At 39.1% G+C, this 25,795-nt stretch overlaps 1 protein-coding gene across 1 annotated transcript in view; it reads right to left on the bottom strand.

Annotated features, from left to right (window-relative positions):
* The window catches only part of scara5 (scavenger receptor class A, member 5 (putative)), a 454,157-nt gene that overhangs the window by 153,681 nt on the left and 274,681 nt on the right, over positions 1-25,795 (bottom strand). The window contains exon 7 of the mRNA XM_051924614.1: positions 12,649-12,693. Coding sequence (XP_051780574.1) covers positions 12,649-12,693 — 45 coding nt within the window. The remainder of the gene's footprint in view (positions 1-12,648; positions 12,694-25,795) is intronic.

The following is a 25,795-nucleotide window of genomic DNA, read 5'->3' on the forward strand; positions in this document are numbered from 1 at the left end:
CAGCCTTAGTTTGTGGAAGACAGACACAACTAAAGACATGAGCATAAAATGATGGTTGTCAATTTCAAACTGTGTTTCCTCAATGTGCTCCTTGAGATAAAACACCATCAAGTTTGAGACATGTTAACAGCTAACAACAATCTACATAGTGACTAAATACGTTTAGCCAAAACGTTGTTTGGAGGCTCACTTGAGCACATAAATGCATAGCTTTGCTAGCTTAGCCTGGCTTAGCTAAAGTAAAGATTATAAAACGGATTTTCTAACGGCCAAATATAACCAAAACAATTGTTCGGCCTTACCTATGAAATGTAATCCCCCGGGATCTGGTTTGGAGCGTACAGCGGTTTGTACAATCCCAAGCAGCACATTATTCATTACTTCACTCCACAGCAGTGTCACTCACAATATGGCGGCGACGTTGACGTACGATTCTGCTAGTCATGAGGCGTCTAGTTATTCTATGTCAATGTTTAAATATGTCACCATGGCAACTTTTTGGCGTACACGCTTTACGTCAAGTTTAGTTTACAGGTTGTGTTGTGCTGTTTGGGCGCCACTTACTGACTTTGGGAAGCCGCTGGGTTTGACTGTTGGGCGCTGTGCGAGTGCGTGTGCGCTTTTGGCACGGGTTGCGTCTGGCATCCGTGGTTCGGGCCGCGGTTGTATTGTGACCTGAAGTTTAGTTTACAGGTTGTGTTGTGTTGTTTGGGCTCTACCTACTGAGTCTGGGAAGCCGCTGGGTTTGACTCTGGGGCGCTGAGTCGCAGTGCGCGTGCGCTTCGATGCGTCCTGCGTCCGTGCATATATACAGCTGTCGTTTAGTAATATAGATCTGTAATGGGACATAAGCCCAGATTTAAACAATATCATTCATTCATTCATTTTCTACCACTTATCTGAAGCTAGGTCATGAGGCAACAGTCTTAGAAGTGATGCCCATACGTCCCTTTCCCCAGCCACACTTGCCAACTCATACAATGGGATCCAAGGTGTTCCCAAGCCATTTGGGAGACATAATCCTCCCAGTGTACTCTAGAACTTCTCCGGTGTCTCCTCCCAACTGGTCGTGCCCGTAAAACCTTCATAGGAAGGCATCCAGGCCATATCCTTTCGATGCTGAGGGTTAGTAGCTCCACTCTGAGCCTCTCCCGAATGTCTGCTGTTCTCATTATATCTCTAAGGGAAAGTCCAGTCACCCTGCGATGAAACTTCATTTTGGCCACTTGTAACCTTTCAGATCTACTGGTAAGTTGAGAGCTGGTCCATCTGACTCATTTTCTTCTTCACAACTATGGATCAATACGGCAGCTGCAAAACTATGCTTGCCAACCCAATCCATTTCTCAATCTCACCATCCCAGTTCCCCTCATTCATGAACAAGACCCTAAGGTATTTAAACTTCTCCACTTGAGGCAGTAATTCACCTCCCACTTAGAGAGGACAGTAAAACTTTTTCCTACTGAGGACCATGGCCTCAGATTTGGAGATGCTGATCCTCATCCTTGCTACTTCAGACTCGGTTGCAAACTGTTCAATGCATGCTGGAGTTCACAGCCTGAAGAAGCCAACAGGTCCACATCATCTGCAAAAAGCAGTTGCGCAATTTTAAGGCCACCAAACTGGACACCATCCTCCCTGGCAGCACCTTTGATAGCCAGTCCATGAACATCACAAACACTATAGGAGACAAAGCACAGCCCTGATGGAGTCCTGCACCCACTGGAAACGATGCTGATGCTTTTCCAAGTATGCGGACACAACTCTCACTGTGATTACACCTGGACCGAATAGCCCTTATTTGGGGCCGGAATCCCATGCTCTTCCAGCTCTCCCCACAGAATCCCTTGAGGATTGCGGTCATATGTCTTCTCTAACTCCACAAAACACATGTAGACAGATTGGGCATACTCTCATTGGGCCTCTTCAAAAATCCTCATAATGGTAAAGAGCTGGTACACCATTCCACAAATCCACATTGCTCCTCCTGGTTCTCATATTCATTTCAGTTAATTTTTATATGGCAGTCTGGAGTGAGTACAAGCTCAGATTGCTATAACAAGTTTACAGCTAAATCTAAAGTACAAATGTTTAATGTTATTTGATGGACACACATAAACCAGATCAGGTTATACAAGGGAGAGTCAAATGAAAACTTTAAAATTACAATAGAAATTCTAAACACAGTATCATTGCCATGTAGGCTGGCAACATTGCTAGCATTGACATTAGGAGTGTTCAGCAAGTGGAAGCACAGCACAGACGAGCTACATAACATATAGTAGCAGTATAAAAATGGTAGCCCCACTTGCACCAATGAGGAGCAGTGTTCTGCAGTCTGCTTTTTGAGCAGTGAAGGGTTGAAACCTGCCGAAGTACAGTACATCAGTGAATTGATGACGACTTCAGATTAGAGGTGTCTTGATGCAACATGACAGTGCTCTGATCCATACTGCCAGTGCAATGGTTGCACCCATCAAGGTCCTGCACTTCAAGAGTCTTTCATATTTACCAAACCTGCCAGACCTCGTTCTCAGTGGACCAATTAAAGCGGTGATGGGCAGAAAGACTTTTAAGGAAGATGAAATGCAGCAGGAGGTAAATTAAATATAAACTGTTGTGCATGCAACCAAAAGACTATCTAGTGGAATCTATGCTCTTTGCAAGCACTGGAGGACTTGCATCAAACACCATGGAGATTGCATAGAAAAAGAAACAGTTGTATAATACCCTTTTGATTCACCCCCATATATACCGTACAGTAGAACAGATTATCAATTAGCAGATTAACAGGTCATGACAATATAGGCCACTGATACTATTGTTGAGATATGGTAACTTGACAATGAAAGAGAGGAAAACAAAACCTCCAGATATAACATTCTTCTCCAAAAAAATGAAAAAATTTAAACTTGGCTTGGGGTACATACTTTGTTATAGAAAAGGTCAAAACATTTACCATCTTCACCGATAACTCAATCTACTAACAGATTTGTAAAATGGTGCCAGTAGTTGTGGTCACAACAACTTTGCAATTAAACAGTGTTAAAAATGCAGGTATAACAGACAATAACTTTGTATAATGTTAACGTTTACCCCCCCATCCCCCCCCCCCCCCCCCCGGGTGGAACTGAAGAGTCGCATAGTGTGGGGGAGGAACGATCTCCTCAGTCTGTCAGTGGAGCAGGACAGTGACAGCAGTCTTATTGCAGATGTTGAAAGATGCCAGCCTTCTAAGGAAGTGTAGTCAGCTCTGTCCTCTCTTGCACAGAGAATCAGTATTGACAGTCCAGTCCAATTTATCATCCAGCTGCACTCCCGGGTATTTATAGGTCTGCACTCTCTGCACACAGTCACCTCTGATAATCACGGGGTCCATGAGGGGCCTGGTCCTCCTTAAATTCACCACCAGCTCCTTGGTTTTGCTGGTGTTCAGGTGTAGGTGGTTTGAGTCGCACCATTTAACAAAGTCCTTGATTAGGTTCCTACACTCCTCCTCCTGCCCACTCCTGATGCAGCCCACGATAGCAGTGTCGTCAGCAAACTTTTGCACGTGGCAGGACTCCGAGTTGTGTTGGAAGTCCGATGTATATAGGCTGAACAGGACCAGAGAAAGCACAGTCCCCCACGGCGCTCCTGTGCTGCTGACCAAAATGTCAGACCTGCAGTTCCTGAGACGCACATACTGCGTCATACATACTGGTTCAAAAGGCCCTTGATGTCACTTGTAATCCATGGCTTGTTGTTAGCATAGCAGCGTACTGTTCTTACTGGAACTACAATGTCCATACACAAGTTGATGTAGTCAGTAGTGCAGTCAACATCCTCCTCAATGTTCTCACTGTATGATCCCTGCAGGATATCCCAGTCTGTAGTTCCAAAGCAGTCTCTCAGAGCCTGCTCTGCCTCAGGGGACCACTTCCTGAATGAGCGTGTGGTTGCAGGTAGCTCCCTCACTCTTGGTTTGTAGTGAGGCTGAAGCAGAACCAGGTTATGATCTGCTTTCCCAAGCGCAGGCACTGAACCACCATGTTGCCAGTATGGTATTATATACAATTTACCCATTCATCTCTCAGTTTCATTAAACTTCCATCCATTCACAAATAAACTCATATAATTCAGTTTGGAGTTATCACCTTCTGAAGCCAATCTCATTAGCATTATACCCAAGTCAGGAACCAGATGTGGGCAGGGTCAGTTTATCACATACTTACTCTTACCAGCCAAGTTTAGAGTACTGATCTAATCTAATGCACATGAGTTAGGACTGCAGATGGGAAAACAAGAGTAACCAGAGGAAATCCCCATGTATAATAGGAAAAATATGGATAATTCACGCAGACCGAGACCAAAACTCTGGAGCTATGAGGCAGCGATCATATGCACTCCAACACCATGCTACCCATTTCTTTCTTAATCCAGTTTAAGGTGGTGGGAAGGAAGAGTTTCAGTTTCTTAACTAATTTTTTCCAATATAAGGATACTCAATGTTACAGCCTATTTAAGCAACATCAGGTTCCAGACAGGAATCAGTCCTGAATAGGACAGCAGTCCATCACAGGACACACAAATACCCACACATATTAGGCCAGTTTTGTATTTTATTCTAACATCCATGTATCTGTGACAGTGAAGAAAATGGAAAACTCAAGTAAAATTCAAGTAGACTGAGGAAGTGTGGAGAACCCAGACCCAAAAAGTGACCAAGCCTGGAACTGAATGTGTGTCTTTGGAGCTGCGAGGCAGCAGAGCTACCCACTGTACCACCAAACTGCTCCTGCTAGGAACAAATGAAACAAAATCCTCTAGGCATATTTCAAAGTACACATGTGATTTGTTATTTTAGTAGATGTTTCCTTTTTTTTCTAGTCAGTAATTTCAACAGAAAAATTCAACTGGGATTAGAAAACATTCCTAGAGGATTCATCAGGGTTTCGACAGGAAATCAAAAAAAAAAAAAAAGCCTTTATTACGAGATTAGCTAAAGACTTTTATAATTAAAAATAAACAAACTTAAAGTCAATGTGCATACATTGATTTTTTATATACTTCATGTCTTCGGCACTGAAAATAAATGAACTTTTCAAACCATGAACACTGGTTCATTGCACTGTAAATATTTGCTCATGAATTACAACAATATATGTAAAATATTTCAAGCTGTTAATTACTACTTTTTAGAAAGTTTATTTCAGTAAAATTATTTTAAAGCAGTACATTAATTGATGATTTTTGTTGTTGTCGTTCAGATGTTGTATATGTAAATTGACCAAACAATATCTGCATATTTTGAAATCCCATGAATTACAAAATATTTTGTTTATTTTCTTAATGTATGACTATACTGTTGTATTGTAGTATAGTATAGTATAGTATAGTATAGTATAGTATAGTATAGTATAGTCAAAGCATCACACTGGGGCCATTAGAGTCCTGATGACACTGAAACTTTAAATAAATAAGAAATAATAAGCTGTGTTGGGGTAAATGATCTGTTTTATCAATACACTTTGTTATACAATAAAGTTCTATCTATCTATCTATCTATCTATCTATCTATCTATCTATCTATCTATCTATCTATCTATCTATCTATCTATCTATCTATCTATTTTATTTTATTTTACAATCAGCTCAGATACTGCAATTCTAGAATTTCCATTGCCTATTATTTTTACATAAACTGTACTTAGATATAAAAAGAAATTTCAATGACACCTAAAGTGAAAGGGATTTTCATCATGGGTGCCACAATTTTTCATGGCTGATACTGATTTCGTCTTTTCCCAGAAATTTTATTGCCATCACAGCAACCCATGATTTCATCACACAACTGTTATAAAACAATGGTATTCTGGTAATATGGGCGTCCAAGCTTTCAAACAATTTTTCAACATCTGATTAGTGGTAATGGGGGTTAAGGATCTGAGATTGTGTTAGGACTTCCTTGACCAATGAATCTTTGGCTACATTTTGTTAAATGTTTCTGGTTTTGAAACTTGAATTTATGAATGGTACTTCCAGTTTTCTTGACCCATGTGTTTTTATAGACCATTTTTCATCTTGCTGCTCTAAATCCTACTTCATTTCCTGGTCTTTTTCTAAAACTTAGCCGTAAGGCACTCTAAATTTTAATAGTGAGCATATTAGTATTCAAGCAGGATTATATACCATTAGAATAAAGAGTTACTGTATGCCATCAAATTCACTTCTACTGATATGAAAGTGATCAAGAAGATGTCTTTTAAATTTTAATGTTGAAACTAAAATGAATAAATCTATATCTATTAATTTAACAGTACTGTAAAAATGTACCACATTTGTGGTTTCATTTGCATTTGATATATAAGTAATTATTCAAGAATTGCATTAAATGTAATGACAACATTTCAATGCCCAATAAATCCCAGAGAATATTGAAGTGCAATATATTGTAAATAGTTCTATCACAAATTATCTCAGATTTGAATAAGATACCTGTTAATACTTCAATGTTAGGAAATGGCAGATACAGAGATGTCATTATAAAAATGCAGTCATTCATTGCCCTACAACTAACCTATTCATTCATGACTTCACAGTGCACATGTGGATGCTAGCAATGGCAGAGGATGGGTAAAACACCTCAAAGAAATGAACATGGACACTGGAAATCCGCTCTGCAGCAGTCACTGTCCATCTGCCTCTTCTGAGTGCAACAAAAAAGAAAAACTGATGAGCTCATTAGAAAGAAACAATCAAACAGAAAAAGGATTTGTAAACGTCTACAGTGGCATCAAAAGTGCAGCTATCAGGATCAGTAATTCAGTATCACTGCCTTTGTTCAATGCATACAGTAGCAATTTCTTCTTTCTTGATATCTTTTTACATTGTTAATGAATGCACTTGTTATTTTTGGCACAACCCTTGTACATATACAAAAAGAAACATTTATACACCTACATGATATTTTTCTAATCCTGATATTCTGTGCTAAGTGTTTATTTAACAATTCCAGTTCTAAGCTGCCTTACAACTCCATAGACCAGAGCTGAAATCCCTTTTGTATGGAGTTTGTCCTCTTCTCGTTGGTTTGAGGTTCCTCTTTATACAGGACACCAGTTTTTTTCCGACATCTCAAACATGTAAGTATTAGGTTAATTTGTAACGGTAAACGCGTGCAGTGTGTAGGACTGCATATGCCCCATGATGGGTTGTCACACCATCCAGGGTTTGTTCCTGCTTTGCAACCTTTATAAACTTAGAAAGGTCCTCAAATATGTAGGCTCAGAAAATTACTGAATATAGTTATGAGTTACTAACACCTTTTTTATTGTAATGTGACAACATAAAAGTTCCATGCAATACAGTACAATGCTTTGTACTTACTCCAGAAATATTTAAAGTATATTTAATGTGCTATTTACCCAAGAGCATATACATATCTTGTTTCACTTTACCATCATTATTTTTGTTGTTTTTCTATATAGTACATTAATGATAAATGATAACAGCTGGACAATCAAATGCAATCAGAGCAAAGGATGATGTCTGGCTTTGAACTTAATGTTTCCTCTATTGTCTTGCTAAGAGCTATCAGAGTGTGCCAAAAGTCTAACACATTTCCTTAGAAATGCTGCTTGACAACTGAAAAAAACCTTTACGAAAGTCTAAATCTAACACTATAACTTCTTAAAAATTGAAGAAAGCACAAAAGCACAAAATCACTTTTTGTTCATTTATTTTATATGACTATTAATAAAACAGGACAGCATGGAGGCGTAGCAACTGGACTGGCAGTATGGAGACCAGGGTGTGCATCCCAGGTCCTCCTTGCATATTCTCCTTTTGTCTGCAGGTGCTCCGGTTTCCTTTCACCGTCCAAAGACACTATGGACCACCAGGGCACATACAGCCACCCTAACCTGACACAGACAGGCAGAGACGCAAGTGCAGCACACAACACACTTTTATTCACAGCTGGGAACACAGCACAGTACAAAGCACCAAAGTACACTGTTCACAGTCCTTTTCTTCTCTTCGTTTCTCTCTCTCTATCCTTCCACCTCCACTTCTAGCTGAGTGATATCCTTCCCCCTAGCTGAGGCGTCACCAGATGGCTACTCGTTCCTTCATAAGTCTAGAGATTTTGGTCGAGGAGGAGGCCTTGGAATAATTCACTGTAACAAAATGCAAATCACTTCTAAAAATTTAGGCAACTTTACATCCTTTGAGGCATTCATTTTAAATATTAAAACAGATTCCAACACAATTATAGTGCTAGTCTACAGACCACCAGGGCCGTATTCATTGTTCATGACTGAATTTAGCGACCTTCTATCTGATTTGGCTATAAATTATGATCACGTAGTACTGATGGGGGATTTTAATGTACACATTGATGTGGAAACTGACACTTTTAGCAAATGTTTTACTTATTTGTTAAATTCAGTAGGATTTTGTCAGATTGTCAAAGGTCCAACTCATAATCATAACCACACATTAGATTTAATTATAACTTACAAAGTTGAAATTCAAAATTTAAATATCACTCCATTAAATGAAGTTATTTCCGATCACTACTTAATTACATTTGATTTAGTCTTGCCTTTGTCAACACACTCCCAGATTAAAACAAAGACAGTGCGACATCTAGATTGTAATTCTGCTTCAAAATTTACAGATACTTTGAGTAAGTCGAGTGTAACTGTGGAAAACAACTTAGATCAGCTAACATCACATTATAATGTGACCTTGAGAGATGCTCTGGACACAGTGGCTCCCCTTAAAACAAAAGTGATCAAAGCACATAGAAACTCTCCCTGGTTTAATGAAAACACTCGAGCTCTTAAATTAGAGTGTCGAAAACTGGAGCGCAGATGGACAACAACAAATCCTCGGGTACTGTTTAGAACAGTGGCTAAATTAACAAATGGAAATTCAGATCAACAGTGCAAAATACCAACAGATATTAGCAGTACAGACTTTATGAACTTCTTCAATGAGAAAATTAAAAATATAAGATCCCAGATCTCTGCATCACACTACAAACCAAATACTAGCTTAGCAGACCCTGTCTCACATTGCATTCAGCACTTTAGTAATTTTAATCCTGTAACTGAGCAGGAAGTCTTAACTTTAATTTCTAAAATGAAGCCCACTACTTGTTCCCTAGATCCAGTGCCAACAAAACTAGTAAAAAGTGCAATGAATGTTCTTGCAGCGCCTATTCTAAACATTATCAGTAGTTCATTATTGCATGGCACAGTACCTGATACACTAAAAGTGTCAGTCATTAAACCATTACTTAAAAAGTCAGACCTAGACCCACACATACTAAATAATTACAGGCCTATTTCAAATCTACCGTTTCTCTCTAAAATACTAGAAAAAGTAGTCACCAATCAGCTTCAGTCACAGCTTACGCATTATAATTTATTTGAGAAATTCCAGTCTGGTTTTCGCACTGGTCATAGTACAGAAACGGCACTAATGCGTGTTGTAAACGACATTCTGATATCCTCAGATGAAGGAAACTCCACTGTAATTATGCTGTTGGACTTAAGTGCAGCATTTGACACCATCAACCATTCTATTTTACTACACAGGCTAGAACATGACGTTGGGCTTACAGGCACCGTGCTCGCTTGGTTTAGTTCTTATTTATCAAATCGATTCCAATATGTACAGAAATGTGCAGACAGTACTCCATCATTATACACAGAAGTGAGATATGGTGTCCCGCAGGGCTCAGTACTGGGACCTTTACTGTTTTCACTTTACATGCTTCCACTGGGATCTATCATTAGGAAACATAATGTTAATTTTCACTTGTATGCAGATGACACCCAGTTATACCTTTCATTTAAATCAGATGAAGTTTCTCAAATGTTGTCTTTAATTAGTTGTGTTAGCGAATTAAAGGAGTGGATGAATGAGAACTACTTGTCTTTAAATACAGATAAAACAGAGATGTTAATTGTTGGAGGGAATGACGCTGATCATAACAATATTTTGTCATCATTTAACTCAGTTGGAATCCCAATTGATTTTACTGAATCAGCCCGCAATCTAGGAGTTATCTTTGACCCTAGCATGTCATTTAAAGTGCATATTACAAAGTCGTCCAAAACATGTTTCTTCCATCTTAAAAATGTTAAGAAATTAAGGTGCTTTCTAAATAAACAGGATTCTGAGAAATTAATTCATGCATTTATCTCTAGTAGGATTGACTACTGCAATGCGGTGTTCACTGGATGTTCAAACTGTTCTTTATACAGCCTCCAGTTAATACAAAATGCGGCTGCAAGAATTATTACAAGAACAAGAAAATATGAACACATAACTCCAGTTCTTAAATCCTTACACTGACTCCCGGTTAAGTTTAGGGCAGATTTCAAAATCCTTCTTTTAACATATAAAGCATTAAATGGCTGAGGTCCGGCTTACTTGTCTGAACTTATCATGACTTACAAACCAGAGCGCACATTAAGATCTCAAGATGCAGGTCTGCTTATGGTTCCAAGGATTAATAAAATAACAATGGGAGGTCAAGCTTTTAGTTACAGGGCCCCTAAACTGTGGAATGGTCTGCCTGCTACTATAAGGGGTTCCCCTTTTGGTCTCAGCTTTTAAATCCCCGCTGAAGACTCACTACTTCAGTTTAGCATATCCTGACTAGAGCTGATTAACTGTACAGACTGCATCTCTGTTGTTAGTCATTAGCACTAAAACATAAGTAACATGATAGTTAGAACTGGATATTAACCCTCACCTATTCTGTTTATCTTCTCGGTACTCAAATGTGGCACTTGGTGCCACGGCCCACCTGCCAAGTTGTTTTGCCTGCCTAAGGTAAAGTCATCCCTGATGGAGGATCGCAGGAATCGTGAGAAAGAGGGGTCCTTTCATTGGATTGGCTGGCCCAACACTGTTTCAGCCATGGAATGGCCAAATGGGGGAGGCAGCTTGATGGATGAGGTCTCCAGGAGTCTAAAATTATCCAAATCTTATTATGTGATATCATCTACTGTTAAATTCTGCTCCGTACTTCTAAAAAATTTTTATTTTTATTTTTTATTGAGGATTTGTTCTGTTCTGTGCATTGTATTGTATTGTATTGACCCCCCTTCTTCTGACACCCACTGCACGCCCAACCTACCTGGAAAGGGGTCTCTCTTTGAACTGCCTTTCCCAAGGTTTCTACCATTTTTCCCTACTAGGGTTTTTTTGGGAGTTTTTCCTTGTCTTCTTAGAGAGTCAAGGCTGAGGGGATGTCAAGAGGCAGGGCCTGTTAAAGCCCATTGTGGCACTTCCTGTGTGATTTTGGGCTATACAAAAATAAACTGTATTGTACTTCTCTTCGTCCTTCTTCCTCCAGATTCTGGCTCCCTGAGTAGTGGTGGCTGGTTCCTCCTTTTATAAGACAACCAGAAGCACTCTAGGTGTCCAGCGACCTCCTTCCGGTAGCACTTCTGGGTGTGGTGGAAGTGTTGCCAAAAAGGGTTCAGCAAATGTCCAGGAGCCCCCTGGTGGTGACCATGGGCCCCAGCTTCCATGCTCCAAACCCGTGGATCCACTGCAAGCCAGGGGGGCAGCCCTCTATCAGTCCGGGGAAGATAATTTCCTGGACAAGCTACCCCCCGTCCCATTTTCCTTCCATTATCGAGGCACCCCGGCCTCGCAGGTTACAAAAATTGGCCATAGTGATGTATTTGGTGTGTGTGTGTTCCCCTTGTGATGGATTGGCACCCAGTCCAGGGTTTGTTTCTTCCTTAAATCCTTTGCAAGCTGGGATAGGCTCCAGCCCTCAATTACCCAGGGATAGATTGCACGTTTGATAATGACTATTAATAAACCTTGCCCCACTACCATCGTGCAATACTTTTCTTAAAATCTACAAGGCTTTGAAATACAGAAGGAGATATACAGAATTTTCAAAGTTTAGCATATGAGGCACATTGAACACAATCTACAGTATGTTCGAATAAAGAAAATAAAAATAGGAAACAGAAAGCTCACTGACATATATATGCAGGTCCAGTGTTCTTTTAACGATCATTATTTTTTAATTGTTTTTCCATAAGCAATTTATGGAACAGTACAATGGCTGAATGAGATTTAGAGCTCTGCATTCAAATTCCATGTTTTATGTATGGAGTTTATACATTATCCTGTGTGTAAGCATGTTTTCCTCCCACACCTTTGAAAATGTTCATGTTAGATTAACTTGTATTTCTATATAGGCAGGTCTGAGTGAGTATGGGTGTATGTGAGAGTGGGTCAAGTGATGATCCGACACCCTGTCTAGCCACCAGGATTGGCTTCATCTTCCCTTCACTGAAGGGAGAATGACGTATTAAAATGCATGCTTACATAATATGAGGGACGTTCAAAAAATTTTTGCACTTTTAAATTTTTTTAAGAAATGGTGAAGGTGGGAGGAGTAGTAATTTGGCAATAAAAAGTTGGTACGATGCTGGGAACATTGCATCGCAAACGAAGGTGAGCATGTAGAAAAGTGAGGTAATTTGTTTTTGAAATTCTTAATAAATAGAGTTAAAAAAAAGTGTGGAAACTTTTTGAACGTCCCTTGTATATTTATTGCTCCATTTTAAGAATGGCTAATTAATTCACATGAAATGGACAAACGTTACATGAAACTCTTACCATTTTTGCTTTTTTCTCCTCTGTCTCCCTTGTCTCCCTTTTCTCCTGAGAAGATAAAAACAAGCACACATAAGATGTGTTGTTTCTATACAGAGTAATGACACAGTATACTTTAACCAAGAAAAAGAGTTTAGTTGTTAACATTCATCCTTGTAACGGTCGAGCAAATGAAAGGAGATGCAGGAGCCCTGAATCAGGTCAATCAGCTGCTTACTTCTGCAAAAGGGAAGTTAATAGTTCAACATAACAAAGCAGTTTGAAAAACAGAATGAGTAAAAGGTGTTTTGAATCAGCAGAAAATAAGATGACTTGTGGCATTTTTATGATCGGTTTTAGTCAGTTTACTAGTAAGAGGTCTTTGTCTAACTAAAACACTCTAATCCAAGATAAAAGGAAATCATCATAAATTTAATTTGTCGGCATAGTGCCTTATTTCACCATACTTTCTTCTTCCTTTAGCAAGCCATGCATTCCAGCAATTTTAAGGTTACCATTTTCATCTTCCCTTCCTTGACACACATCTGTTTAAAGACTTCCCAACACAATTCTGTGACCCCAACACTGTGATAACAGTTACATTCTATAATTAAACTAGCATGAACTCGCTTTAACAATGTGGCCACTTATTTGTAATCTGTACATACAGTACTGTAACCCCAGGTCCAAATAATTGTGGACAATTATAAATTAGATTTTGGATCCACTAAACAAAAGTGTAACGGTGAGAGTTTGACCTGACTATAGTTTTCATCTAGGGTTTCTTCTGTGTGATGCTTTGCACGGTTTCCTGTTGGTTAGAATGATATTTAATGTAATTGAAGCTTTAGTCAGGATGGACAATAGCAGGCGCTGCTGTGGAGTCCTGGGTCCAGAACCCTGGCCTTTTCAATGTCTTTGTGGAGTCAGTATTTTCTCCTGGCACACCAACAAAAGCAAGCAGGAAAAGTGGCAAATATTCACAGAAAAAAATGCACGTAGCGATAAATGCACTCAATATGGTCTAAACGTTTAAGGTAAGGTAAACCTCACTGTGTTACAGTCATATGAAACAGTTTGGGAACTCCTCGCAATTCTTTGGATTTTTGTTTATCATTGGCTGAGCTTTCAAAGTAGCAACTTCCTTTTAATATATGACATGCCTTATGGAAACAAGTCACCAGTGACATTAAGTTTATTGGATTAAGAGAAAATATGTAATATGCATCATAACAAAATTAGACAGGTGCATAAATTTGGGCACCCCAATAGAGATATTACACCAATACTTAGTTGAGCCTCTTTTTGCAAATATAAAAGCCTCTAGATGCCTCCTATAGCCATTGATGAGTGTCTGGATTCTGGATGGAGGTATTTTTGACCATTCTTGCATATAAAATCTCTCCAGTTCAGTTAAATTTGATGGCTGCTGAGCATGGACAGCCTGCTTCAAATCACCCCCATAGATTTTCGATGATATTCAAGTCAGAGGACTGTGACGGCCATTCCAGAACATTGTACTTCTCCCTCTGCATGAATGCCTTTGTAGATTTCAAACTGTGTTTTGGGTCATTTTCTTTTTAGAATTAACAACCCCTGCGTAACTTCAACTTTGTGACTGATGCTTGAACATTATCCTGAAGAATTTGTTGATATTGGGTTGAATTCATCCGACCCTTGATTTTAACCAGGGCCCCAGTCCCTGAACTAGCCACACAGCATGATGGAACGTCCACCAAATTTGACAGTAGGTAGCAGGTGTTTTTCTTGGAATGTGGTGTTCTTCTTCTGCCATGCAAAGTGCTTTTTGTTATAACCAAATAACTCAATTTTTGTCTCATCAGTCCAAAGCACTTTGTTCCAGAATTAATCTGGCTTGTCTAAATGAGCATTTGCATACAACAAGCGACTCTGTTTGTGGTGTGAGTGCAGAAAGGGCTTCTTTCTCATCACCCTGCCATACAGATGTTCTTTGTGCAAATTGCGCTGAATTGTAGAATGATGTACAGATACACCATCTGCAGCAAGTCTTTGGAGGTGATCTGTGGGTTGTCTGTAACCATTCTCACAATCCAGCGCATATGCTGCTCCTGTATTTTTCTTGGTCCTGCCAGACCTGGGTTACAGCAACTGTGCCATGTGGCCTTCCATTTCCTGATTACATTCCTTACAGTTGAAACTGACAGTTTAAACCTCTGAAATAGCTTTTTGTAGTCTTCCCCTAAACCATGATACTGAACAGTTTTTGTTTTCAGATCTTTTGAGAGTTTCTTTGAGGATCCCATGCTGTCTCTCTTCAGAGGAGAGTCAAAGGGAAGCACAACTTGCAATTGACCACCTTAAATATCTTTTCTCATGATTGGACACACCTGTCTATGAAGTTCAAGGCTTAATGAGTTAATCCAACCAATTTGGTGTTGCAAGTAATCAGTACTGAGCAGTTACCTGCATTCAAATCAGCAAAATTACAAGGGTACCCAAATTTTTGCACAGCCAGTTGTTCACATTTGATTTAATTTCATACAACTAAATACTGCTTCACTAAAAATCTTTGTTCGGAAAACACCCCAGTCCTTTAGTCCTTCACAAGTAAACCCGAAAACCCCCATTTTAGATAAAAGAAGCCTGAGCTTAACAAATGGTTAAAACCTGTTTCATTTATTTAGTAAAAAAAGTTATGCTTACCCAGTGTCCTCAATAAAAAAGTAATGTTCCCTTTGGTGTCTGTAACCTGTTGCAGTGCGTTTAGCATTAAAAACAAGCAAAACTTTGTAATAGTTATTATTCAGTCTGTCTTTCCTAGTGCTGTATAGTAATCTCGGTCCACTCCTCATACCACCTGCTTCAATTCAATGACATGTGTATTAACAACCATAAACTTCTCATCACAGGTTCTGTCACAATATCAGAATTCTTTTTCAAAGCTCAAAGTTTCATTTTCGTCAACGATTCAGATGTAGACTTACTTATGAATTTTTTTTATCAATGTCTTGCTGAATACTTCAAGACAGATGACCTGACATTCTCCTGAAAAATCATCTAAAGCAAGTATAATTTTGCATTTCTGTCAATGTCAGCAAGTTGACCAAGTCCTGAGGTAGCAAAGAAACCTCACAACCACACAACTACTACCAGCATACTTGATGGTAATTTTGAGTATAACGGCAGAGTTTTGTTTCACATTCAGTTTCACAAAATTACTCCAAAAATTGTCAAATGTGAAACTCACAAAAATCTTGTTTCTGGATTTTTAAAGTTTCTTGTGTTAAAAACCAAGGAATTCTACTCCCTGAGAGTAGCAAAAATCACTGTCTCCTTCCTCGGCCACCCTGATTTTCCACGACTGATTTTGTGCAACTCCATGTATTCTTATCTGCTTGGTGCACTGCCTGTCTTCACATTCACACTGCTGCTTCCAGCTTGTATGGCTCATTTGGGATCAGAGGTAACCATCTGTGCTCATTTTCCTCAACTCTATAAGTTGATATAAGCCAGTTTCCTTCCTGAGGCTTGTTGGCAGCTACCCAGACCAATGGGTTTTAGAAGAGGAGAAGAGCATCTGAAGTGATTGCAGATAAGTGCTCTCTAGCTGCACCATCCTCTGAATTAGAATCAACTTTGGTATGCCCTTGTACATGTACAAAAAGGTTGCAAATGAGATGTGAAATTTGTGCCAATATCTAATATATTTACATGTGGTGAAATGGCATTTATTTTGTAAAGCGAAATTCAAAGTTTTGCAGTAAATCCAAATTTCTGCAAATTGTTTTGCTCATCACTACTTGACAGAGGATATAAAGCTGTTACTGAGAAAGACAGGGTTAAGTTTTCTCCAGATATAACAGGCCCAAACTGGCCAAAACATTTCTCCTTAGATTCACCTCTCTGTAGAGTATTATTTGATAACTATATGGAGACTCAACAAGTTGCATTTTGACAGTTCTCAGTATGTAGCACTTTCTGTCTTGCTGCTCTGCCATGGGTCCTATTTTCTCCCGGGGTCTTTCCAATGTGGGCTGATAAACATTTACCTAAGCTTAGGCAAGAGAGGACTGTGGGTCCTTAGATAGTTTTTTTATTTTGTTTTTTAATTCCTTACTAAATTTTATGCTTTATAATTTGAAGACATACTGTATGTCTCCCAAAGTTTATTTGTATGGACAGCACATCTCTGACTATGATTTAGTGGAGCTCCAGAATTTTAGAAATGCCTTTGTACCTCCTGCTATTCTGAGAAACATTAGCAACTTTTTTTTCTGGAAATTTTTAAAAATGTCTTTTTTGATTGCCCTTAATTTCTCCCCAGAGCCAGTGTGCGGACATATTCATTTACTTGATGAGGGCAAAAATATATTACATTTTTACAGGGTAGTGCTGATCAAAATCAGACTTGATTATTTGCTAAAAGTATTTAAATAGCTCACTATAGTAATCACAAGGGATGGATTTGCCATCAGAACTATGGTGGGATATGCCATGTAGCCAAAGATGGTGAAGCCTATTTTGAGAGAGTCATACTGCATGCTCAGTGCACCTCTCCAATCACATAATCTTACTATCTCCCAGTCCTTAACCCATCACCCCAGTCTAACTACCTTATCAAAGCAAAGAGGAGGAAAGTGTGAGATGCAGATGAGAGAACAGATGGAGAAAACATCTTCAAAAAATGAAAGGGCAGGGCTAAAAAATAAGGAAAAAAAAACTGAATCACTCAAACAAAGGATAAAAGCACTATGAAAATGAGTGATATTTATGAGTGGGGACTCTAGCATGGTTAGACTGTAGAAGCGGTCAGATCAGCAGCATGTTTACTATGACTGTTTATGATGCTGTGCAAGCTATGTCAGTTTATTACTATGGTCAAATTACTTTTTAAGCAATAACAGCAATGATGAACTATAATTGGGAAGTTTAGGAACACAATGTTAATGTCTGGTGGTAAACAAGACCACGTCATTGTTTGAAGACTTATGATTTTCATTTCTTTCAGTTTAAAGTGGCTAATGATGTAACTATTTCATGCCTTATTATACAAAGACACCAACTTTCAAACACATGTGGAATGGAGTTAATCAGTATTCAGTGATCATATGTTTAGTCAGGACTAACACCTAACTTTACACATGTGTTATATATTCACACATTTTATATTTTTGACAAGGGTTAGCAAAGTTCACATCTGCAGAACACCAGAGCATAGTTGGTGAGAGACAGGAGGACAAAGTAGCCGCAGAAGTACCAGAAAGAGTTAAAGGGACAGAGCAGCACCTGTACAGCCTTATGTGTACATGGACTGAAGAAAATGCAAGGATCCCTATCCATCCCTGGTTACCCCTTGAGCAAGGGTTTCATTGACTAGAGATGCAAAAATGACATTGCAATGGAGCCTGCCGTTGACCCCGGATGTAACCCCAACAAACGCTCTCGATTTACAGCAGTAGCATTGCAGGTGGTGCATAGTCCATCCTGAATGACCTCCCAACACCTGCTCTGATGATCATTCTTGATTTTACCAAAGAGGAAAAGCACTGACAATCTGTCTTGAGTCATCTTATGCTCTAATGCTCCTAATAATATCCAGCTGCACAGCCCCAGAGCAACACATCATTGAAGTTTTTGACCGCAGTTTCTTGGTGAAAGTAAGATTAGGGTAGTTTAAGTTTAGGGGTAAGTGTTATAAAGGTTAGAAGTGAGTGTGGTTAGATTATAGTATATACAATTTAGATTTGGGGTAACTTAAAGTTAGTGGTCTGTGTGGTTAGCATGTAGTATAGATGTGAGGTATTGTTACTTCTGCCATGAAACTGCTGCTCATTATATTGAGTAGCTTCAGCCAAGAGTCTGCAGTCAAAAACTGAGGTGACGTATTGTTCTGTAGCTGGATGCTTCTTTGACGCTCTGGTGACCACCCCAATACCCTATCTTTGATAATTGCACTCAATTCACTGAGCAGGACCACTCCATCCCCCCCCTACTAAGACAATTGTCCCAGTGTGTTGCGAACACACTGGTATGTGAAAACCTGGGTTGTAACACTATAAAGTTTGTGAAGGACTGACTTATTCAAACCTAAGAATTTTATATTTGAATTCTACACCAAATGGATGAAAACTTATCAAATTTCAGAGCCTTTTTTCTTCTCAGACTCTTCTATATTTCACTACTACAATCAACAAAGAGGTGTGCTCTAATTCACTATGAACAAAAATTGTAGTGATACAGGAAATAAGAGAATGCAAATACTTATTCTATCACTCTCTGCATTAGTCCTAACAAATTCTCAGAACAGAATGCTTTTTGGAATTTGTAAAGTCATATTTTAATTTTCACATTTTTGAAGTCACAAAGGCGATATATTCAAAATATTGCTTTATATAACCCAGTAAATTAATTTTTCTGATATTGTTGGATCAAAAAGTACAAAAGGCAGTAATAATAAAAACAGAAGTGTGCAACTTAGCTGAAGCCAAAAGATAGATTTTGTAAAGTATAATTCATAATAGACTGCCCAGTTTGTGTATTTTTTCCAGTGATATAGTGGGCAAAATATGATAAAGTGACAGGAGTAACCCAAAACAGACTGCTTTGTAGAAGAACTTTATTAAGGTTGGAGGAAGAAGGCTGAGTATGAAGGGGGCAAAAGCACCAGAATGTATGACTGGTGCAATAGGGGGAAGCCATCTGGGGTCACCAATACAAAGGAAATGCTGTGTTGGATTTCTATAGTATCTCTTGCAGTGGTGTGAGATACTGTCAGTCTTATTTGCATGGTGGTGAATAAGCAGTCCAAGAACAATCATGCCCCTTTGAGTTTATAGAGAAGATCAGGGGTGTATTCATGAGTTGACTCACCATCTAAGCATTCTGAGTGTGTGCCCATGGACCCATGATGGCAAAGGGCCTTTTCACCAATCCCTCTACCACCTCCTAAGTTAATTAGGGTTAGACGAGGAAGGTTGAGTATGAGGTATTTGGGGGCAAAAGCACCAGAATATATGACTGGTGCTCTGGAAAGAAGTCATCTGGGGATACAATATAAAGGAAATGTGGCATGGCATCATTATGATATCTAATATACTTCACCTAGTCACTATAGTAGATGGCCCCAGGGAGTTCCAATGGGGTGAGATATTGTCAGTCGTCTTTGCATGGCGGTAAATAAGAAGCCAAACAGAACCTGTCCAATTGCCATTGCTATTCCAGAAGAAATATTGATAAGTCTTGAAGACTCAGATAGCATCTCAACAATTTAGAAAAATATTTCCTTTCTAAAACCACAGAGTACATTGGGGAAAGGATCTGTCATTTAATTATTTCAGAAAAGGAGTGGAAGGCAGCCATGCACAGAATATAGTCGAGCTCCATTATATGTGCCAATCATTCAGTCATTCAACTTAAAGTCTTTTATTGAGTGCATTTATCTTATTTTAATTTGCCCAAAATGTTTCCAGGGCAAGATTCAACCTGTGAAGCTCTAGCTTCACTGGGTCACATGTTCTGGGTGTGCACCAAATTAACAACATTATGGACAAAAATCTTTGTGCGCCTCACAGACAGCCTTGGTGTCACAATCACCCATTAACAGCTGTGTTTTGTGTATTCCCAGAAGGCCTAAAAGTGGAGAAGGACAAACAAACTGTAATTTCCTTTACTACACTACTAGCACGTAGACTTATCTTGCTCAACTAGAACAATCCCACCCCACCACTCTCAAGTCAGTGGTCATGTCCTATACTACTTGAAATTGGAAAAAATCAAATTCTCACATAGAGGATGTGTTCAAAACTTTTTAAAAAAATGGCAGGATCTAATCAGTAACATTTTAGAATAAGCTTCCATTTCAGGGAAAAGGATACTTTTATTTTCTTGCTCTTTTTATAGAGTAGCTTCGGTTGCTGGCTCCTCTCTCTTTCTCTTGGGTGGAGGTTGAATTTTGCTTTCATTTGTTAAACTTGACTTGACTGTATGGAATGTTATCTAGTTGTAATTAAAATCAATAAAAAAAACAGGTCCTTTTATGTTGTGAGCAATAGGAGAATTCCTAGAGAGACTGTTAATATGCAATGCACAGCAGAACACTTCCTAGTGATGTCGTCTGAGCTCTGTCTCTGACTCAGCACTCATCTTCTGCACACCACTGCTACTCCACTGTGATATCAGGGACACCCAGTAAGTGACTGCGATGACATGACACATGTGACTAATTCACAAATGACTTAAAATGACAATGTAGCTTCAGAAGTTTATAGTTCGTGTATTGGGCTAATAAGTTTAGTCTGTTTTAAAAGAATAAACTGAACTGAGTTGAATTGAATTGTCATTATTAAAATTGTAGATGTAAGACATAATTTACTTTTTTTTTCCTTAATATTGGTAATTGCTTTCTTAGCAGACAAGTGAATTCAAAGTTTTTACACTATTCCTACCCTTCAGTGTCTTACATTTAAAATGAAAACTAAAGTACACAGTGGCAAACAATTGGTCCGATCCCCATACCCTGTCTAATTCCTATGTCCTTTGAGGAATTACAGTGCTCTGTTTCTTCTGCGCAAAATCAGATTGTAGCAGAGACAGTCCAGAAATAGTAAAAGAAAAACAAGTTACTCTTTTCAATATAAATACACCCATTTTAGAGACAGAGAATGGCAAATGATGAAGGATAAAGGGTTGTTTATCCACCAAGAGCATTAAGTTTACAATTAATTATGCTATGAAGATCATTTTCAAGCTAGGAAGGCAAAGGGGTACTGCATAATCAAAGTGGTGTTTTTGTTGGACAGAAGGGAGCAGGATAATCTAAGTGTATGGTTCAAATAAAAAACTATTTTGTATTTTCTGTAATTCAGAATAACTACGGTGCCAGCAGACAGGAACTAGACAGGAGTCTCTCTTTTTTGTAGTGCCAGTTAGCCATAATGACTAAAAATAAGGACTCTATAGAATGTATTAATTCAAACCATTTTATTTAAGTTGTTTCAGTGGCACCATGGGTTTTGTAGCATGGAAGCTCAACACAGCTGGGGCCTGTGGGCACTGCCAGGTGGGCTCCTGGACATTTGCTGAACCCTGTTTGGCAACACTTCTGCCACACCCAGCAGTGCTTACAGAAGAAGCTCGTTGGGCACCTGGAATCCTTCCAAATGCCCTATAAAAATTGGCCGGTCGCCAGAAGTCAACGGCTAGAGTCGGGAGGAAGAGGACAAAGCCTGAGGAGGATTGGAGGCAGAAGGACTGGTGGCAAAAAAGGGACTGTGTTGGTCTGTGTGCCTCCTGTACTGTGAGCATTGTGTGGTCAACTGTTAATAAATCATGTGCTGTGTGCGCTAAACTCGCCTCTGTGCTTGTCTGTGTCGGTTAAGGGTGCCTGTACGTGCTTTGAGCTTCACACCTTAAAGCCCCTGGAATTTGTTCTGTTTTTGGATTTTGCATAATTTCCATGTTTCAGCATTTGCAATTTTCTGGGTTTCCTTCCATATACATATACACATAATAAGGTTTTAGGGCAACTGATGGATTAAAATCAGAAATAAAAAACAAAATTTTGAATATTTTTCAAAAGCAATGACATATTTCATTTTTAACTGAAACTCATATTGAAATATTCACTTGCAAAAAGCCTTACTAATTTCTAGATTTCTTTCTAAAACAACAAACTTAAGCATGACCCATATAACCATTGTGCTAGCTAAGTTAGAATAAGGACAGATCAGGGATGGCTAAAGCGTCAAATGCATGCAATATTTCATGTTGGATGGAGCCTCGCAGAAAGATCTTATCCTACATGACATTATTTGGTTTGTGGTTACTTTATGATGAATTGTGCCAGACTGTTTTTGGTTTTGTGCCAAGAAAAGCAAGGTTCGCTACACTAAATGAAATCTGAAACAGCTGTGAGACCAGTCCTTTACATCACGCAGCAAAGTCTGTACAAGAAACAGGCTCCTGATTAAAGTTTCTGCCTACCACATAGAGGCAAACACAAACACGCACAGTTAATCAATAAGAGCAAAAGGCAACTCAAGAAATCATAGCTCTGAAGCAGTCATTTATTTCCTCAATTAACTTTTAACTTGTAGGATGTACAACAATAGCTCATACCATCTTTAATTAATTTTAATTGATCACATCTGCTGAAACGAATTATATTTCTCATAATTCAAGCAGCCATCTATATACCTATTTATCCCAGATGGAGTAATGGAGGAATCAAAGCCTAGCCTACAGCAATACAAAGTAGGATCTAGTTCTGAATGAGACGCTAGTCAAGGATAATGTGCAAGCAAAAAGTTCTATGTCTTGGTTGTGTAAATGTGCACATCCTTTATAATGAGGGTTGTAAATGTATTCCCCGGCCTTGTACTAGCCCTGACTTGAATCCTATCTAACATTTATGGAATTGATTGAAATACACAGTCTGAAGAAGGCATCCTTTAAACCTGACACAGCTAGAGCTCAAGAAGGGCCAAACTACCTATTTTCTTACGTAGAGCTACAGGAATTGCTTTTTGGCAATGATTGCCTCCAAAGGTTGTGTAGCAAAATATTAGGTTAAGGATTCTGTTGGATCAAATTCTAAGCAAATTCTGATTTTGGCTAAATATGGAAAATCAATGATCAGTGCCAGTCTCTTTTGTCAGTTTCCTGTGGACAGGTCTAAATATACATATATACTCTATATATATATATATATATATATATATATATGTATATAAATACATATATACTCTATATATATATATATATATATATATATATATATATATACTCCTCTCTCTCTCTCTCTATATATATATATATATATATATATATATATATATTTGCCGTTGGAGATCCACGAAGGGAGAAAAAACGAATCACGTATCATAAAATAGTTTTATTCCTGAGCTTTCAACCCCTATCAGGGGTCTTCATCAGAGGATAATGCTTAGACTTACAAGAATCAAAGGCAATATATAGCAACACATTCAGTGGGGGGGGGGGGTGGAAGTGACTAAGTCAGTATGATCAAGGGGGGGGGGTGTATCGTTAAATTAAAGTGCATATGTCCTTCTTAAGTTGGCATATGCTGGATTTATGTCCAAGTGTCTGTTGATGGCGTTTTCATCTGATAGCCAAGACTCGGCCAACTCTCTGGCACTTTTTGTACTGGCCTTAAATTTTACTTTTACGTTGTCCCAGTTGAATGTGTGTCCTGTCGATTTAGTATGTGCATATATCAAAGATAGTGCGTCCTTTCTTCTGACGGCGTTGCGATGTTCCTGTACACGTGTTGAAATTCTTTTTGACGTTTGTCCTATGTATACCGCTGAGCAAGAATTGCATGGAATACTATAAACTGCGTTTCGTGTTTTGGCTGTTGATTTCTTGTTTTTAACATTAAACAGGACCATGCGCAGATTGTTTGTGGGTTATATGCTATTCTGATGCCCCATTTGGTTAGGGTGCGTGCCGTGCCTTCTGACACATTATGGTGATACGGGAGTGAATGCCAGGTGGGGTGGGGGTTCTGATTTAAGTCGATTGTATGCTGATTCCTTTGGCGTCTGCTGTGTAGACTCCGATTAATGAATGTTTTTGAGTATCCGTTCGAGGTGAAAAGTTGGACGAGATAGCGTCTCTCATTAATTCTTTGTTTCCTTGGTATTACAATGCGTGTGGACTCGTTTAAATAGGGTTTTCACGCAGCTCATAAACGGAACATTGCAACGCTGTCAGAAGAAAGGACGCACTATCTTTGATATATGCACATACTAAATCGACAGGACACACATTCAACTGGGGCAACGTAAAAGTAAAATTTAAGGCCAGTACAAAAAGTGCCAGAGAGTTGGCCGAGTCTTGGCTATCAGATGAAAACGCCATCAACAGACACTTGGACATAAATCCAGCATATGCCAACTTAAGAAGGACATGTACACAATAATTAAAACTGTACAACCCCCCCCCCCCCCCCCCCCCCCTTGATCATACTGACTTAGTCACCTCCACCCACCCAAACCCCACAGACCCCCCCAACCCCACTGAATGTGTTGCTATATATTGCCTTTGATTCTTGTAAGTCTAATCATTATCCTCTGATGAAGACCCCTGATAGGGGTTGAAAGCTCAGGAGTAAAACTATTTAATGATACGTGATTCGTTTTTTTCTCCCTTCGTGGATCTCCAACGGCAAATATGCAAACCGTATCACAGACCTTCTCTTCCATATATATATATTTATATTATATATATATATATATATATATATATACTGCGGTGGGTTGGTTCCTGCTTTGTGCCCTGTGTTGGCTGGGATCTGGCTCCAGCAGACCCCCGTGGACCCTGTGTTCGGATTCAGTAGGTTGGAAAAATGGATGGATATATATATATATATATATATCTATACTAATTAATAAAAGGCAAAGCCCCCCCTCACTGACTCACTGACTGACTGACTGACTGACTGACTCATCACTATTTCTGCAACTTCCCGTGTAGGTGGAACGCTGAAATTTGGCAGGCTGATTCCTTACAGCTTACTTACAAAGTTAGGCAGGTTTCATTTCGAAATTCAACGCGTAATGGTCATGACTGGAACCTCTTTTTTCACAATATACTGTAATGGATGGCAGCTCGATGGCGTGGGAGGAGGAGTTGAGTGTCACGTCATCACGCCTCCCACGTAATCACGTGAAAAGACTGTGAATGCAGTAGGGAGAAATGAAGGATGAGCCGCAAAACAGCGAAGAACAAAAATTCATTAAACAATTGAGAAGGAGCGAAACAATAAGAAGCGAGCGAGTGAAGCATACAAGCATCTTCATAAGGGAAAAAAGCACGGTGTAAAAACGTAAGTTTAAATTAAGTTTATAGAAACGCTCCCACTGCGGATTGCAATAACATATTCGCGAGATAAAAGTTTGATGAGAAGACACGAGGTATAAACGAACAACACGCCGTAGCGCAACGTTAGGGGCTTCACCTCTGGCGCTGACGTTCGAGATTCGATTCCCGAGAGCGGATGCAGTGAGTGTGTACGCCTGATGAGTCCAGAATTAGGGAGAAACACGTGTAGCATACTCTTTGCATTATTTGAAAGTAAACTATTAAAACCATTCTATGATCTGCTTCTCGCAACTGAAAGACGGCACATGGCGGATGTTAGCCGACTTGCTGACCACAACGTTAGGGG

Source organism: Erpetoichthys calabaricus, chromosome 3 (assembly GCF_900747795.2).
Source record: "Erpetoichthys calabaricus chromosome 3, fErpCal1.3, whole genome shotgun sequence".
Taxonomy (NCBI): Eukaryota; Metazoa; Chordata; class Cladistia; order Polypteriformes; family Polypteridae; genus Erpetoichthys; species Erpetoichthys calabaricus.